At 38.0% G+C, this 19,604-nt stretch overlaps 1 protein-coding gene and 1 pseudogene across 1 annotated transcript in view; both read right to left on the bottom strand.

Annotated features, from left to right (window-relative positions):
* Positions 1–19,604, bottom strand: part of ANK2 (ankyrin 2) — a 243,411-nt gene that overhangs the window by 43,613 nt on the left and 180,194 nt on the right. Inside the window, exons 26-30 of the mRNA XM_089911573.1 lie at positions 6,952–7,176; positions 5,176–5,274; positions 4,030–4,184; positions 1,288–1,499; positions 781–985 (exon numbers count right to left, since the gene is read on the bottom strand). Coding sequence (XP_089767699.1) covers positions 781–985; positions 1,288–1,499; positions 4,030–4,184; positions 5,176–5,274; positions 6,952–7,176 — 896 coding nt within the window. The remainder of the gene's footprint in view (positions 1–780; positions 986–1,287; positions 1,500–4,029; positions 4,185–5,175; positions 5,275–6,951; positions 7,177–19,604) is intronic.
* On the bottom strand, positions 9,594–10,851 carry LOC111186128 (ER membrane protein complex subunit 3 pseudogene; annotated as a pseudogene).

The raw sequence follows: 19,604 nt of genomic DNA on the forward strand, positions 1-19,604 counted from the left end.
ATTATTCCTACTGACAACAGTATGAATATTTACTGAAAGCCAATACCATGTAGTTATTGTTAATTAGGGAAATTACCAGCCAAATTGTGTAGTTCTAACACAGGTTACTTGTGTGGATTTTTCACCTCTCACCATTTGTGGTGGTATTATTGGCAGAGACAACCAATATTCTGGGAATGTCTTTCTGGAGTTTGGTAGCTGACTGAAAGCTATTACAACTTCCAATTGAAAAGACCAATATTCAGTTAATCATTAAAAACCTTCATTTTGTTTTTCCAAAGTTAGTTCAGCACATCAATGATAAAGACATAACCAATTCCTGGATAGAAAAGTTTGATTTATTGGGTATAATTATTCAAGATATTATTTATTTTTCAACAGGTATAGGATGATGTCTTCAAAGAAGGCTTAAAGCTTGGGTTTTGAGGAATATGGGCTTGGGTTTGAATCTCAACTCTGCTAGATATTTACGGTATAATCTCAGGCAAGTTATAGAATTTCTCTCAATCTTGGTTTCCTTTTCAGCAAAATAGGATTAAAGTTTCCTCACAGGGCTACTGTGGAGATAAAAACAACAACGTATATGAAGTGTCTAAAAGTTTCGCATACAGGCTTTATTTAGTAAATATTAGCTCATTTCCTTTCCCCTAGTTAGAGTGCCTTTCCTGAATTAATGCATATAACCTTACAGGCATCTTACGACCAAAGTAATTTAATATTTACGACAATCTAAGTTTCTTCTTTCAGAACTTTCTACTACAGTAGTCACATGTGACTCACCTGTGATGCTGCATAGTAATCTTAAGGTTGGTGCATCTCCCCCAAAACCATTCAACATGACATCACTTGAAGCTTTGGGGACAGGAATGGTCATGGTAATTGGCTTGTGAAATTTTCTTCTTCTAGGTTCCAAAGTGACTATAGGGCTGAAGGTAGCTTTGTTGCCTAGGATCTTCTTAACCAACTCACTGTGCATAGGTTGAGCCTTTTAAAAGAAAAAAAAATTAAAATAAACAATATATGATTATATTCCATGTCAAATTTCTTAATGCATTGCTCTTTATTTCATAAATCAGTTTTCTGGCTTCAAATATGGCAACTGAAAGTTTACTACTGTTACCAAACACTCATCTAAAACTTTATGAGACATATGATCTCCTAGGGCAGCTTTTGCTCACCCAGGAATAATTTGATTCTTTAACCATTTAATTCCCATTTGAAAAGTTGATTTTTAATCACTGGAATAAAATCCATGTTCGGTTAACTTGCATCTTGATGTGGGCATACCTGTAGGCCTACACGGATCCGCTTGGTTAGTGCCCCCTCTGGGAAGACGGCCTGCACCTGGGGTACCACTGTGCTGCTCAGCACGCCTCCCTCTGGGCCAATCAGGTTGCTGTCCTGTTTGATGCGAGACACCACTGCAAAGTACTGTGGGAAGTCACGGGTGATGATGCGGCAGATCCGTTTCTTTTCTAGGTCTTCCGGGCTATCCAGCACTGAGACAAGAAATGACCCTTCTTCATATAGCAAGGATTTCCTTCTGAAAGCATTCTAGCAGACTCACTGGCATAGTTAATAGTGAACAGGTGTTGTAACAAAACACTTCCTTTTTTAAATAATAGGAGAATTTAAAAAGTAAGGCTATCCTAACAACACCCGAAAAACGACTGCAATCTTTCAAGACCTGTCAGCATTTAGCTGGCACATTTTCTCTCTTTGTGGAAACTAGGTCTTTCCAGGGCACTGTGAAAGAAAAGCATCTAGTTCCAGATGCGGTATTGCAGGGCTGCCTTTGTAAATGAGGGGGTTTGAGGGCAAACCTGGAATGAAAATGAACCTGTTCTATTCTCAGCTCAACATGATGGAGAGGAAATTTGTTATGGGCTCCTTTTCTTTGCAAATTTCAAAGTTAGCTCAAAAACCAGTTATTGTGGTTTTAAGAAGTAATATGGCCCTTTCAGTTCTCAGGGGAGCAGTGCATGAATAAAATCTGTCTTGGAAGGGTAAGATTCGTGTTTGTGTGTTCATTCCAGTGGCATGGTTGTCTCTGAGATAATCACTGTGGATATTAAAAAAAAAAATCAGTGACTATAAATTCAGGGATTCAATATTCCCCTGAAACCATTAACTTACCAAACAGATCATCTAACATCAGGAGAATGGGATAATGGGCTCTTTATAAATTGTATTAGTGTAGATATGTAGGGCAATACAATAAATCTGACTGGTTTAAAATGCTGAAAATTTGAACTAAGTGGATCACTGAATTTTAAGGGATTATGGAACTTTATTCATCTTTAGAAATCATTTACAATTCTTATAGAGGCATGAACAACAATCATGTTTTTCTTAACTATTGAATATAACTAGATAGCAAAAGTCAGAAGTCCCAGGATCTGATCATTCATGATTGAAGATCGATGCATTGGCAAATACTAGCTTATACTTATAAAAGAACAGGTTACCACACATAATGAACATAAAAATATACAAATCCTATTCTCTGTTTTAAAATGAGCCTTTTACATATGTAAAAAGTTATAAGAGTGGGTCCCCATCCAAGGACAAGATGGCAGTGTTAATGACAGGTAAATACTTCAGATGGAAATATCCTAAACTAAATGCAAGCAAAAGAAATGGTTTCAAGGAGTAGAAGCAGCTAAATACTGCACAGAACAAGCCTTATCAGTAAGAATCCTGATCTTTTCATCTTGCATGGAAGATGCTGACCTACACATCTAGAAGGCATAATTTCCTCTTCCATCCACCTCTTGGATAGGGTAAGCCTGGCCTCTCTTCTTATTCAGCCTCAGCAGGGTGCAGAAAGAAATGTTAGAGGAGCTGCTGTCAGGCTACACTTCACTATTCGTGAGCCATATCTGAAGCTACAGCCGGTGGTCCTGGAAGACTGATAAAACTTGACAAACAGCCACACAGCTGTGTGTCTACCTCTGTGCAAACTTTGGTATGCTCTTGGCACTTAGGCAAAGAACTTGCCCTATTTCTGTAGTTACATAAAGTGCAACATATCTGCAGTTATCAGGACTGAGAGACCTCATCTCTGTGCAACCTCAGGAGGCCTAAGAATGAGGCACCTCCCTCTAGTCAAACTAAGATATTTCAACCTGGGGCTAAATGGCCTAAGCTGGATTTGGGATTTACAGAGATTAAAGCCCTAATGAAAAATAAGTTCCTTAACTATATGTGTAGGTTTGTATATGAAATTCAACCCTAACTAACTCCCTGTTCAAATTATATATAAAGTGTGACTGAACTTAATTTTCCTATCTCCTTAATAGAAGGTTAAAAATTATATTATCTTATAATGCAGTAGTTATGGTTATATGTAGGTTTACCTACAGAAAAGCTTAACACTTTTTATCAGTGTCTTAAATATCTAAACGTTCAAGTTAGGCATTTTTTAAAATCATGGATTTATTATCCAGTATCAGTCGTTTTGTTATGAAACAAAAATATCTATTCTATCTCACGTTTTAGAAAAGTTTACATTAAAGATAGAGATGGGCTGTATCTCTTTATTAAAATGAGATATTTACTATTAATGATTTTATTTTCCCAAATGTAACAAAAGTAAGACTAGACAAATATATTGTATACTCCAACACATCACCATTGGAACATACGAGAATACTTGCTGTGGTAAAATAACAAAGGGACACATTTGTTACTAAACCAAACTTGGGTCTGCTTACCCTTGTGCAGTAGAGCCAATCTACTGACACCAGGTTGTGGTGAAGGAAATTGTGGCGTTTATTGCAGGTGCCAAACGAGGTGTCTGGGCAGCTAATGCTCAAAAGACCCAGACTCCTTGTTTGGTACCTGCAATAAACGCTGCACTTTCCTTCACCACAACCTGGGATCAGTAGATTGGCTTTACTGTGCAAGGGCGAGCAGACCCAAGCTGGATTAGCAACACACACACACACACGCCCGTAGGACATAAAGAAACGCATCATTATCATGTTTTCGCTTCAGAGTTCTTTTAAAACGTTTAATATGAAGTACCTTCATCCATGCCATTAAGGATTTCATTCAGTTCATCTTCAGTGTATTCGCAGTAATGCTCTTTCCAGCTGTCCCCATTCTCACTGCGCAGGACAACCAGTTCCCTCTCTTTTCCTCGAAGGGCAGCAAAATGAGGGATCTCCACGATCACAGGCCTGACACAGTAAGGCAGAACATTCAGTGTGGACAGGAGCTAACCAATATCGAGACAAGCACCTTGACTCTGTCTGTTGCAAAGTGACCTGGAATTCTTCTCTTTCTGGGGACAGGGACCTAGTGGGCCATCCTCTGAAGCCCTGAGGCTAGCAAATGGTCCCGCGGTAGCTAGCACTTCACCTCAGGGGCACCAATCCTCAGGGTCACGCTGTTACCTTAAGCCAATGCTGTTTCTCTGTGAGTGCATGTGGCATTCTGGAACTTCTCCTTTGATAAATGTAAGGATAACACATTTAACCAAAAGAAATGTACATGCATATCTATGAGGTGTGCCAATCACTTAAAATGTTTTCTACAAGGTACAAAATGACAAAATGGTTTAAGAGGGAAAATGGCTCATACGCTGTGTAATTTGATGTGTTGTAAATGAGGAGATGTCAGAAAAGTCAACTACTTGGTAATTAGAAAGACATGCACTCATGGGATTTTTTTCCTTATGTTTTCTCCATTCAAGAAAACAATAGGCATGTGTACACAGTGTGGCCCTAATTGAGCACCTCAGCAGGCAGCCCAATTTGTGTCCAATGCCTACTATATTCAGGATCCAGAACATGCACTTCCCTACTGCTTTTTAGGTCACTCTCAAAATTTAGAGAGGCTTTTGATTTTTCAGTCCAGGTTGCTTTGATACAGACTCCAAATTTATCATAGTCACATCATAACTAGCACATAGTACAACTAGGCAGATCTCATGCTTTAAACGAAAATGAAGGTCACAGCACTTTAAGGAAAAAGATAGAAAAACATCACTCGAAAATAAAAGTCACATACCACAAGGGTCAGAAATGGTCCACTAAAGATAGGTTATACAGAATTTAAATCATAGAGAGGGACATGTCATGGGCACAATGACAAAAAGAGAAATCATATTGCAGAAGAAGGAGAAGAATGGGGGCCGGCAGCCATCAATTTGTTTTAAGTCACTCCTACCCAAGGAATTTGGTTCCAGGAGGCCCCAGCTGAAGGATGCGGCTGACCAAACTTTCTCCCTCATTAAGTGGGGGAGGAGCCGTTGGCAGGTGAAGTTTACTGAGTACATCCAAAGCAGCAGTGAAAGAAAGAACATAAGTAAGCTTCAGGTGTTGTTTTCCACAGAACCCCAGCGTCACCAGCTGACGAACAGGGTGAAGTTTGGTTTCACACTGCATTTGGTTCTGCCCCCTCCATTGGTCACAAAGAGCAAGAACAGAGACCCAGAGTGTACAATGGAGGCGTGTGGAAGGAGGGAGCATGGGGGTCAGATCTGTCCCTACTTTAGGTTCACTGCCAGGGCATGAGCCAAAAAAGAAAAAAATATGCTCCACTGGAAAGACAGAGCTGTTGGGGATACAGTAAAAACTCTGACTCCATAGCGAGGCCAGAAGTTTTTATGGATATTCCTCAACAGATGTGACGAGTATTCAAAAGCCTACAACTACCTGCACATGAGGGAGGGGAAAGGACCTGGTACATACAGAATGAAAGGAACCACTGGGGAATTACTCCAACCATAATGGCATCTTCTGATGCAACCCAGAACTTCACAGGCTCCTTCTAAATCTCTGGTCTGTCTGATAGGACATGGGGAGTGGTTTCCATAATTGGGAAATACAGACACACCCCTTTTCACGTGTGAACATAATTTGGAGCAACCTGTTAACAGCTTGCTCCAAATTACAAGGCTTTAGAACATTTCCTGAGTTCTAAAGCAAGAAATCCTCTCCCCAGTATGACACTGGCAAAGCAAGAGTTCACGATTAATAGGATTTTCTCCCAGTTTTTGAGCACAAAGAGTTGATATGACAAGACTTAAATACAATTGATTTGTTTCAAAATATTTTGAAACTTGTCCCCCTCCAAAACTTCATTGTTTTGTCAGTTTTCAGCAGTAGCTACTCACTTCTTGGCATACTGAGATACCACTTAATAAAATAGCAGCCATACAAACAAACAGAAGAAAGAAGAAATGTTTATTTCTGCTCAAAATTGCTAAAATGAGCATGGCGAAAGTTATTCTTGATTTGGTCCTCTTAATGAATACTATGCCTAAATAAAATGCCAGTATAATTACAAGACTCAAGGTAGCAATTCTGACAACAGAAAAGACAAATCATATAGACTAAATTTTTGGATGTTCTATAAAGAACACTGCTCTCCAAAGTGAAGATAATGATTCTGTTTTGTAACTATACAAGACTTTATATTTGGAATAGACTAGTACAGTTGACCCTTGAATGACTAGGCAGGTCCACTTATGCCCTGATTTTTTTCAATAGTAAATATTACAGGACCACACAGACCGACTCTAAGGTGTATGCAAAGTTTTGACTGTGTGGAGGGTCAGCACCTCTAACCCCTGCATTGTTCAAGGGCCAACTGTATTTTTTTCTCTATGACTTCACCACTTAAATCCCAGATTCAAAAAATACCTACCATCGACCAAAACATGATTATTCATATTGGGAGTCTAGCACCTACTATCACATTCAAAGAGAAAGAGTAAATAACAGTTAACCTGAATGTTTAATCCATTAATGCCTTAAAATAAGAGGCATTTAAGTGGAGTCAAGCATTGAGGCATTACTTCCAATTCTTAAAGAAATTTCATAGGGGCCAATCTTCTTTCAAAATGTTTTGACGTACCTTTTTCCATTCCATCCTAGTGATTTCATGTGGAGGACACAAGCTCATCGGTGACTAAGTGGGAGGTTTATCAGAAACCCTTACCCAAGGAACTGAGCACCCGAAGGTCCGACTTCAATCAGGCGACTGGCCAGGCCTTCTCCTTCCACCATTGGAGGCATTGTCGCCAGTCTATGGCGTTTGACCAGTCGGCAGGTGACTCGTGTTGGGGCAGTACATTTCCGAGGCGGAATGATGATGCGGAGCCCATTGTGTCTGCATCCTCGCATAGCACCACCTCGGGCGTCCACCATAAAACTAACCAGGAAACTAAAAATTAAAATAGAAGGTTAGATGTGTTTAGAAATATCAATGGCAGGTAAACAAGCTTTGTCAAGTTATTTTTTTTCCGTAATGCTCTGTTCTTAAAACATCTCTTTTTTATTTATATGCATGGTGGCCAAAAATTTGCCCTTAAAAGTTATTTTGCTTTATACCAATGTCTTTATTTTAGTTTGGTTGTTGTTTTAATTTTTGTATTTTTTGATCTGTAGCTAAAGAAGAGTTCTAATTTTTTTGATAATGGTAATATTAAATATAAATTGTAAATTAAAAATATATCCAATTGACTCAGAAAGTAGAATGAAATTATGTAAAGAATATTGATTAGTTTCCTTTTGTTATAAATGCAAATACTTTTGCTTCCTTCTATGTGTGTCCTGAAAAAATCCATATTTTGAAATAATATAAGGATAGAGCAGAGGGGAAAGACTAAATTGCAGCTTTTCTAAGTAAACTCAACTTGACTTTTAAAAATTACATCTTGTCCAGATCATTTTAGTATTAATTTTATGACTTAAAAATTTTCACAGGCCTTCTCCCAAGATCAAACCCATGTACATGCATCCTGCTCCAACATCCTCTTACCCAGGATGCAGGTTTTTAACTCATTACATTCTGAGAAAAAAAAGAGGAAAAGCAAAATAATCAAATGTTTTGGATAGAACCAATTTACTGGTTAAAATGCACTTTTTCACTTCTTATGTAGAAATCTCTCTGCTATACCTTTTTTTTTTTTTTTGCGGTACGCGGGCCTCTCACTGCCGTGGCCTCTCCCGCCGCGGAGCACAGGCTCCGACGCGCAGGCTCAGGGGCCATGGCTCACGGGCCCAGCCGCTCCGTGGCATGTGGGATCTTCCCGGACCGGGGCACGAACCCGTGTCCCCTGCATCGGCAGGCGGACTCTCAACTACTGTGCCACCAGGGAAGCCCTGCTATACCATTCTAATTGAAGGGGTAGATAGGAAACAAAGATTATAAATACCCTCTATTCTGGGTTTTGACGTGGGAAAACCTGGGCTCATGCTAATGGGGGATATCTGTGCATCATGATTTTCCCCAAATTATAATAAATTGAATATGGAAAGTCATAGGTAGTAATTTAGAAATGTAAAGCCATCTCTATTATTTTTGCTCCTTTTTTGCCAAGCTAATTACTTGTAAATAGGGGAATAATGATCCAAGGTGACTTGGTTTGTTTATTTTAAGTGTACCAAGAGAAAGGGTTTGTCTTAACTTTGAAGTTGTTTCCTTTGGGCTGTTTCTGCAGCTTAGTTTGAGTTCTTCTCACTATGTTAGTGTAACACTCATTAAAGCCCTGGAAGCACGCACTTTGTCAAGGAGCAAAAATTAAACCAGGCAATCTGATGGTCACACACATAGACACAAAGACACACACAGTGTGCACACCCTTACACAAATAACATTACTGTCTTTCCCAATTCTCCTTGCATTTGCAAGCTTTTTATACCAAAACAGAAAGAGGAAAGCACCATACAGGTGTATTATGGGTCTACTGACAGCTTAACCAGCACAGAACTATACCAGATTCATCACACCTAGATATTGCATCCATGACAACATGTAAAACATTTCAAAGGTATTTCATCAAAGTAAGTTATGGGATAGAAACACAATACATTTATGTTATTTTTAGAGAAGTGAAGGAAAAATACCTTAGCGTCCTCTTTATAGCAGAACACAACTCATTAAGCATGCTATTAAACAGAAACCCTGTTGCTAGTAATACAAATGGATGTGAAGGAGCCCAGACTGCCCGTCTGAAGCAGGTCGTGCAGGATGAGACCATGAGAAGAGGCGACACACTTCTTCCCACATGCAGGAGCCGGTCTAGACCTACCAATTCACACCCAGTCCTCTAAGGTTTTAGTATGGGGCACAAACTGGGGAGTATAATCAACAGTTAAATCCTGAAGTGTGGATACTTCTGGTCTTTATCAAATCACAATGAGAAAATGTTGGCTGCTTTTCTTATTACTAGCGTTTAAGTAGGCTTTTTTTTTTTTTTTTGGATCCCAAGAAAACAGGAGTTTACTGTGGTTTAGAATTCAGAATGACTGTACATAATAATTAGGTTTAACTGACAACACTTTTTCTGAAATTTCTGAATTTTTGCTAAGTTTTATATATTATCACTAGCTTGAGTTTCCCCCCCGCCCTCTTACTTTTATTACTAGAGTCACCAGAAGGAAAATTTAAAATATTTCAAAAATAGCTGTTTCTGGGCAAGTCACCCAGCACACACTCCTAATGTTTCCTCTGGTTTCAAACATAAAGGGGAACCCGGCTCAGACAAGAACAATCCTTGCTGCACACCCGCCGGCTCATGCATCCCACTTTTTATTCCGAGAGGCTCCAGCTCAAAACAAAAGTTACAAGGTTAAGCGCTACTCCGAGTTCCTGACACAGCTAACCCCTGCTTCGTCTTCAAAAACATAGAAGTCTGTTATTTCCTTTTTGAACATGCCTTCGAAGTGGAGGTCTTTGGCCATGAGCTCCTTTCTGACACCATCTAGTGCCCACTGGTGGTCCGTCAGCTCCAAAGCTTCCCACTCTGTCTTAAAAGCTTTATTGGTATCTGCGAGCATGGCCATAGCTGCTCCAGTCATCTGTTACTGCATTATCCGTGATTGGTCAGCAGCATTATCTTGGCCCAAAATCACAGAGTAAATGCTCCAAAGCCCAAAGACACTGAGGAAATACCAGGATGCAGAACTCACCCAGGAGGCATCTAATGTGAGTAGTTCAATTTCTTGCTGTAGCATAGGCTTAAAACAGAGGGTCAGTGGAAACAGGACCTTGGTTATGACAAAGCCTGAAAATGTCATGTTGATCCATCCACCAATAAGAATCAGAGGGAGGACATTTGTGACATTGCCTTTCATCATGTTGGTGAGCATAGTGGGATCAGTCATAAGAGAAGGAGGCACAACCTTCCTTTTAGTTTTTTGAAAAAAACCCATCCTCTGGGTTGTTGAAGTAATATTTTCGTGTCAGGAAAGACTGTTTGGGAATGTATTTTCCATTTTCCCTGAGGACTCTGCTTCGAATTAGGACTTGACTGTTGGAGACTTGCTCCTGCGTGAGCTTCTTGTCACTCTGCAGCAGGATGGACATGTAGTGGCAAATCATGCCCATGAAGAAGGTGATGATAACGATGGGCAGGACCACCCAGAGGCAGATGTTGGAGTCGAGCAGCAGCTCCAGTCCTGCCATTTTCACAGAGAGCCGGCTCCTGGCCCGCTGTAGCTGGGTTGATCTTCACCGGGGCACGGGCTGTGGGGCTCCTCGTCAAGTTCGCCTCTGGGCCTTCTCACGACCCTCAGCCAGGTGAGCCTGGGACAAAACCACAGCCTCGGCCCTTGCGCCCTGCCCACCGCCAGGCCGCCCACTAAGTAGGAATTCTTAAAAAATTATTTTCTATTTGCCTTTTAAAATGCACTATTGCTCAAAAGAATGAGAGAACTGGTAACGCTTCTAGATGACTATAAAGGTTTCTTTTCCATTTTACTATTTTCTTTTGACTATGATATTTATGTTGATTTTTATAAAAACTAGAAAAAAGTGACTTAAGTTTCAACCAGTGCTGTTCCAAACTCATTGCTACATTTCTGACTTTCTCTACTTTCTCTGATTTTGTTTCATCTTTTGAATACTAGCAGCACTGGTGAAGAATAGGGACTCAAACTAGTAAGGAACCATAATACATCTGCTTGATATTATCAATCTTCAATACTATTTGTACCATTTGAAGGCATTTAGGGAATTTCCCAATTCATGTTACATGCTGTTACATTTCCACTATGTTTATTCCAGTGATGGCTTAGGGCCTATATAACATCTCCATTTAGAACATCTTCTAGAGGTGCAGGATAAAGCAGGGGTCCCCAACCCCCGGGCCATGAACAGGTATCTGTCCATGGCTTGTTAGGAACCAGGCCGCACAGCAGGAGGTGAGTGGCAGGCAAATGAGTGAAGCTTCATCTGTATTTACAGCCGCTCCCCATCGCTCACATTACTGCCTGAGCTCCGCCTCCTGTCAGCCTTATGGTGAGTTGTATAATTATTTCATTATATATTACAATGTAATAATAATAGAAATAAAGGGCACAATAAATGTAATGCACTTGAATCATCTCAAAACCATCCCCCTGACCACTGTCTGTGGAAAAACTGTCTTCCATGAAACTGGTCCCTGGTGCCCAAAACGTTAGAGACCGCTGCTCTAAGGAACAAATTGAAGTAGCTATGTTCTTGGCTGTAACAATGTTAAAGTAACTATATGTTCGATTACTTTCTCTGATTTTGCGTCATTGACTGATTTTTTTTTTTTTTTTTGGCGGTACGCAGGCCTCACACTGTTGTGGCCTCTCCCATTGCGGAGCACAGGCTCCGGACGCACAGGCTCAGCGGCCATGGCTCACGCGTCCAGCCGCTCCGCGGCATGTGGGATCTTCCCGGACCAGGGCACGAACCCGTGTCCTCTGCATCGGCAGGCGGACTCTCAACCACTGAGCCACCAGGGAAGCCCTGACTGATCTTTTTAAAATTCTCTTTTGTTCTCATTTACTCCATAATTTCCACACCCCTTTTCATGAAACAATTTGTTACCCTCCTAGTAAGTACTAGGTGCCCTGCTAGGAACCAAGTGAGAATACAGAAAGTAAAGACGTAGTTGCTGCTGCCGAGATGCTCACAGCCTAAGCCCCAAATGTCACATGATGGTTTCACTTACTCAGAATCACTTACTTTCCTGATCAACGAGAAATGAATTAAACCATATATAGGAGCCATATCAGTGCCACAATGGCAGTGACCTTGTTCTCCATATTTCTTCCTGTGTCCCCTCAGTGCCTAGCACAATGTAAATAGAGCACATAGTAGGTAGTTAATAAATAACTGTTGAACAGTGAATGAATGTAAGAGTGAAAATGGTAAGTTGTGAGAAGCTGTATATATTTATTTCTTATTGAGAAGAAGCCTAAAATAGAAGGTTATTTAATTCTCTGGTCCCTGGACAAACAATCCAGTCAGGCCTCATTCAAATTACTACACTCAGATATTTCAGCTCATAAAATAGCAAAACAGTTGAGAAGGACCGACCTCAATGTTAAATATTCCTCTATAGGTATTTTACTGCTCCAAAATGAGAGGCCCAATATATTTATTTCCCTTGATAGAGGATGAAGAAAGACCAAAGATTTGAAAATAAAAGAACTTAAAGACCGGAGCTGCAAGTAGATAAGTTTTAACTATATGTGTCTCGGTGTCATCACAGATCTGGAAAATTATGTTTAAGTACTGCACTGGAACACAAAGCAAGTTGGAAAAATTTAGGTGCCAATGTGCATAATTCAGAGAAAAGAAAAACTAAATTTCCAATGAAAACAAGTTTTTGTGTCTTTATCAAATAACTAAAGGAAATGCAACAGAGTAACAAAAAGCAACAAGCTCTCCTGAGGGAATTATTTGACAAGGGAGACAGAGAGAGAAAGAAAGAGACAAAGAAAGGGGTGGGGAGGGAGGGAGGGAGATGGAGAGGAAAGTAAATCAGAAGGATATCAAGAAAGAAACAAAAGCATTGGAAGTCATGAAAGAGCTAAATACTGATAGTAAAAATGAATAAAAATGTTTACAAATTTAGCAAGAAAATACCCTAAGCCAATCAGACTCAAATAATGTAACTGCAGAATAAACAACCAGTTAAAAAGCTGACTATGTAGAACTCTATACCAAAAGAATTCTTTTCTTCAAATAAGAGGGAATAAGAGAAATAATGATTCAAGGTTATATCTAGTGCTGATGAAAAATCTTTTAGATAAAAGTCAACATGCTAATCATTAATCCCAATAGTCTGTAATATAAAATTAGGTTAGCATTTGAGCATTTTCATTTAAAAAATCAGAATCAAAAGGTGTCACTATTTGGATAGGCAGTAGAATTAGTGGATAGTTATTTTGTGATGTATAAAACAATTCCAAGGGACATCCCTGGTGGTACAGTGGTTAAGAATCTGCCTGCCAATGCAGGGGACACGGGTTCGAGCCCTGGTCTTGGAAGACCCCACATGCCGTGGAGCAACTAAGCCCATGTGCCACAACTACTGAGCCTGCACTCCAGAGCCCGCGTGCCACAATTACTGAAGCCCGCGCGCCTAGAGCCCGTGCTCCTCAACAAGAGAAGCCACCACAATGAGAAGCCCATGCACCACTACGAAGAGTAGCCCCCGCTCACCACAACTAGAGAAAGCCCTCGTGCAGCAACGAAGACCCAAAGCGGCCAAAAATAAATAAATGAAATAAATTTATAAAAATTAAAAAAAATTTTCAAAAAGCTAAAAGCAGATTTTAAAAGACCATTTACTTTTTTTGGTACCATAGGAAAAAGTGAAAGGTTGGAAAGGAGGGAGTCATTATATGAATCAGTTCACATACTAGGTTTGATTAAGTAAATACGATTTTCTCATATGTTCAGATTAAAAATGGGACAAGATAATGCCTATAAACAGTTGGAGATGAAAGGAGTTGAAGTAAAAACTTGTAATTAAGTATGCACAGAGGTATCGTATATGGATTAAAGCTCAGCTCCACTGTTTGTGAGCACCGACTAAAGCCTCATCTGTCAATGAAGGATAATCATACCACCACTTAAGGGCAGAGTGAGGATTAAATCATGTATGGGTAAAGCATATAGAATTCAATAAATGCTTGTTCCCATCATTTTCCTTCCCTGGCACCATATGGTTTTATATGTCTTAAAAATTATAGTATAATATAATACCTAAAAAATAAACAGAGAAACTAACGTTTATTAAATACCTACAATGAACCCGGAACTTTGCTAAAGCAGTTTAATATGGAGTTTTCATTGGTTTATGAACTGTACTATTCAAAGAAGATATAAAAATACTATTATCACAGAGCACGAGATAGTGCAGCAAGTACCATGCTGTCTCCTGGATACAACTCTGATCTACCAAGAGGTCTATCCCTGTCTTGAATTATTGCTGTAACCTCGGGCAAGTCACTTAACATCTTTAGGTTTCAGTTTTCTCATCCATAACATGAGAGACATTAAATTCTTAAACTCTAAGATGGCCTTCTGGTGTTAAAATTCTAACTAGGTTAGGCAACCTACTGGAATATTCCATTTCAGATGTTCCGGAAGCATTCCTAATTGGAAAATAAACTGCTACTTCTGCAAGAAATATACACTATTTTTGCTGTATGGTTAAAACAGTCAAGGAGCAGTTTTGCAGAAAATGTATACACATACTGCACTAAACACTGACTTCAGACTGTACAGACAAAAAACATCACGTAACATACTCGGTTTTAACTGTATATCTTACTCTCCAAATGAAATTCAACAATCATGCAAAGTAGAAACTCTTATTGAAGTTTTCTAAATTGTGAGATACGATGTTATCACAATTTAAAAGGAATAAAAGCAAAAGCAATCCACCATTATTATGCAGATGACTTGCCTAGGAATATGTAGTTGATTAGCTAGACAGGTACATGCTTCAGAGGAGGCAGCAGAAAACAATGATTCTGCACTTTTGAGGACTGTATCCTCCACCCCAAAAGTTATGAATCCTTAGGTTTACTTTTAATTCATCCAGGACCATGGGGTGGGGACGGGGAGGACACTGCAGCATTCAGAGTTAGTTATTGATTGAAAATAGGGGAAAAAATGTCATCAGGGTGCTTCAGTGATCCACATATACATAGCAAGAGGGCCTTAAATTAAATCTGATTTCTGGGGCACTATGAGAAAACCGTATCATGAGCTCTTTCTCCTCTATAATTTCCTTAATTCCTTCCCAATCTTTGAAATTCCATGAACTGAAAAACTGATGAAAAACGGCTTTGAAAAAAGTGCCTCAAACTTGTTAAAATCACCAAAATATTTATCACTCACTATGTTCATGTATAGAAACATAATATTTAGTGTGTATTTCAGAAAAAAGTAAAAGTATGGATGTAAATTTTTCAAAATTGAAAACGGTTTTATTTGTAGACAATCTTTAGTATCATGATGGATGACTGTAAAATAAAATATAATAATCAGCAGTTTGATAAGAACCTTTAAAAATAACTTTATTAAAATGAAATAGAATAATGGGTATCTTTAGAACACTGGACTCATTCTATAGCACAATTTGTAAAATATCAAAAGGCTGCATTTAAAGCAGTACTAGCAAGCAAATGCACTCTTAATAAACTTTCACCCCTTGGTTCACCTAGAATATAGTTAAAAAAAAAAAACTCTAAGTGACGCTTAAAATCATAACCTTTACTATAACTTGAAAATAGCTCAACCAATTTGCATAATTGCTGGAATGGCATTTTTCAGCTCTATGTAGCACTTGTTCTCACAAAAGAAGCTGAGATATGGAGACCCATGACCAAGACAGGCTCTCACTTTAGGTCTACATTCATTTTGGTACAACCCCACCTAATTTCCAACAAAATAAGAAATACCCACTTTCTCTATACCATATGACCATGATTTGGAGAAAATACATCATTCTCCCTCGTGCTCTCTCTCTGTCTCTCTGGCTAGGTATGGTCACACTAAAGCATCCTGAGGCAGGGTATATGCAGAAGGAAATGACAAAAGGAGGAGAGGAAGAGGCAACATGTTCAGAGAAAGAATTATGCAGAAGTTCACCTGCTGTTGTCACGATCAAGATATGGAGAGGTGCGGCTGCAACAGAATAGATACTTTAGCACAGAGAAGGAATGGATAACGTGAAATATAAAGAAGGAAATCAGAAGTGACTTTCAACTGAGATATATTATTTATATACCAATACCGTATTCATTGAAAAAAAGATGGAAATACAAATGGGATACAGCTCTATGCAAATGCTGAGAGAAGAGCCAGGTACGGGGGCTCTGTAGCAACTCCCAGGCTAGGGAACTTGGATATTATAAAATCACTGGAACATGGATTTGTAGCCTTATTCAACTCTGGCTTACGTGGGCACTTAAAATCTAAATGTCCAAGAAGCTACAAAGCATCAAAGGGCATTATAATGAGAGTTTCAAAGTTTTCGATTTGATGGACATAGTTTTGCCTCCAAAGCTTTTCTTTCATACTTTCAAAATAATGGTAATGACCTTTTGGGCTCTTACAGAAGAAATGCAAACAGAAAAGGCACAATTTAAAAAAAATAGCTCCAATGACACACAATAGCATAAACTATAAGGCAGAGTAGGTAACATTAATTACCTACTAGTGAGTAACAAAAACTATGCAAACAAAATCTTAGTGCTTTTTTCAAGACTTTCACTCCCTGTTTTGGGGATTGCTGTCTTCCTCGCTGGTCATATTGTTGAATCCCACTTTACAGTCCTGCCTTTCACTCCTCTTCTACCTGAGTCTGCTCTTCCTCAAAACACTCCATACGTTTTTCACAGAGTTCACTTGGGTTTTCAACACCTGATGATATACAAATGGATATACATATCCTTTGGACCAGAAACCCAGCCTTACAAAACAGTTGTTTTGCTACTTATAAAATAATTTTCTTCATCCAGAAGAATTTACCTCATGTGCCTTTTAAAAAAGGGGTGTTTGAAATACACTAGCAGCTAAATTAACCGCTATATGTACTTAGATAAATATTAACGTTGTCAAATGAGAAACAGCTTTAACTTCCTTGAGTTTCAAATATCACCCTCCACTATTTGAGCTAACATCTTTACTTTTTTTTTTTTTAAATAGACTATATTTTTTAGAGTAGTTTTAGGTTCACAGCAGAACCATCTTCAACATGTTTTTATGAAAAGGAAGTCCTTTAAAAGATTACTTTCTTATTGACTTCTAGTTACCATATCTTGCAGTATAACATCATGAATTGACATTTATTTGTTGGCACTTGGCTGTTATTAAAAAAGTATAAAAATAAAGACTTTCGAAATAATATTTCAAGTGAGTCACAAAACTAGCTCTCACTAGGAACTTGTGCCTTACATCTGTTGATTCATTATGCACTTATGAAATAGGGAAGATTAAATTCAAATTCAATCTTGTCCAACCTTGTGTTGGATGTGATTATGACTGGGATACTAGAAATAATAATTGTTGGTTAGAGTGTGAATCAGTAAGGCAACTTCTTCAAGAACAACAACAAAAATATTACTGTCAGCCTTTCTTTTGCTAGCTATTGGCCGTATCTCTTGGTCAGAACAGGTTTTTTAATCACTGATACCTATTCTCCTATAGTGACAGACATTAGTCATCGGAAACAGTAGAAGTAAAAGAAAATCACTAATAGTGCTTATTGGTAGAAGCTGTGTCTTCCATTAATCTAAAATCCCTTTATCTAATCTAATAGAACATTATACATCAAATTAGTGGCATATGCATATAAAAGCTAACTTTATTATCCTTTCTATCAAAAATTATTTTTTTCTTACATTTTGGGCAGATTTTGAAGTGGCTTAGGAATTCACCCAATTAATTAAAGAGAAACTCAGTTCCTTGAAAACTATATAAAAACTATTACTCAGGAATCTGGTGTATAATGAATAAAATTACATGTCATTGTTACATGATATATTATGAATTTTATTCATATACATTCATATCATGGTAGCTTTCAAATACCATCACCCTCAGAATCACTGAGTTTTCAGTGGTAACTACCCATCCTCTTAGAGTCATCTTTTGCACTGTGTTCATTCAAATACTATAGTAGAGACACAACTTTATGATAGATTACCTGATTAAAAATAATAAGTCAAACACTGCCATTATGAACTGTACCACATTGGTTATTGTCATTTAGAGGATTCAGAATACACTTTGTTTCACTGATTTGGAATTTGTTAAAGATGTGGAAAATGTGTATGGGGATTATATAAATACTAATGACTATAATCCATCGAGTACTTATTCTTTCTAGGCAAAATACTAACTACTTAAGAAGTGTCGAATCCTTAAAGCTCCACTATGGAATTCAATAATATAACATTCATCTTATAGGTAAGTAAACTGAAACTTATATATTTTATACAACTTGCCCAGTGTCACATATTGAGTGTCAGGGCCAGGATCTGAATTCTGATTGCTCTGATTCCAAACACACTCTTAACCATCATGTTATCTCTCTTCCAGAGATTGTCTTCCAAGTTCAAATAACAACACATAGGTGTGTTTCTTAAAGGTAGTGGCTAGGTTTTACTCATCTATGTTCCTTAGTGCCTGGCACAAGGTTTGATACATTGTAGAATTCAACAGTGCGTGAAGAATGAATACTTAAGTAAATGGAAAGGATAAAAAATATTTGAAGTAACTAGTCATATGTTAATTACCTAAGTCACCCTTAAAGTCAAACTTTTATTAGGCAATTTTGTTCCTTTCTAACAGTTTGTATAAAACATATATATCTGCTCTATTGGTACTTGTAGAATATACCAGTGCCAAGGCCCCAGTGACAGAGACTGTGATGTAACTGATTTGAGTTGGGGCCTAGGCATCAATATTTTTTAAAGCTTCCAGGTGATACCAATGTACAGCCAGAGTTGAGGATTAGCATCAGTGGTCAGGTGTGAAGTTCACAGAAGAACTGATTTATTAGAGACCAAGATTTTAAAGATCCTTATTTTAATGAGTGATTATACTTTAACCACTGGATACTCTTGTTTCATCATAAGTAATCAATTCTAATTACTTACACATGTATCTAGTTTTATACTATTGGTATGTATACTGATGTACATCATCTGACTATTTTACTGCCCTTCAGTAGTTAAGACTTCTTTAAGAAATTCCTTTTATAAAGTAAATTATTTTGGAAATTGAAATATCACCATAACACTTTGACTCTTTTATAAATTCGGTTACTAATAGTTAATTACATTTTGCTTAAAATAATCTTGTCACTTTGTAGGCTGGGTATGGGCTTCAAATACTAGACTATGGTTTCTAGATTCTGAACTATTATCCATCAACACTCTAGGTCCAACTTTTTTTTTTTCTTCTCATCATTGTTGAAAAACTTAGTAGCAGAATGCAATGTTATGCTTTTTGAATAATTTATAGCTGTCAGATTTTAATTATTTTATACTTAAAAATATGTAAGTAAATTTGGATGAGGTTTAATTGATTTTTATTCCCTTGAATAACACCTGCATCAAGAACTAGCTTTTACTTATTTAACAAAGAAGAGTATTATGATTATTTTCAATAACTAATTTTACATTCATTCTCCGAGCCTTTAACAGAAGATCAGGCTAAGAAGTACAACATTTTTAACTACAATATCTTAGAATGCTTTCCTGAAAGAAGAATATTTTAGAATAATCAGAACAAGAAAGAATCTACTAAAAATAGTTCTGGGGATTATGGAAAAGGAGTTTGGGATAATAATTTAAATCAAAATA

Source organism: Delphinapterus leucas, chromosome 5, assembly GCF_059928025.1.
Source record: "Delphinapterus leucas isolate spDelLeu-1000000601 "Yukka" chromosome 5, BTC_Dleu_Yukka2, whole genome shotgun sequence".
Lineage (NCBI taxonomy): Eukaryota > Metazoa > Chordata > Mammalia > Artiodactyla > Monodontidae > Delphinapterus > Delphinapterus leucas.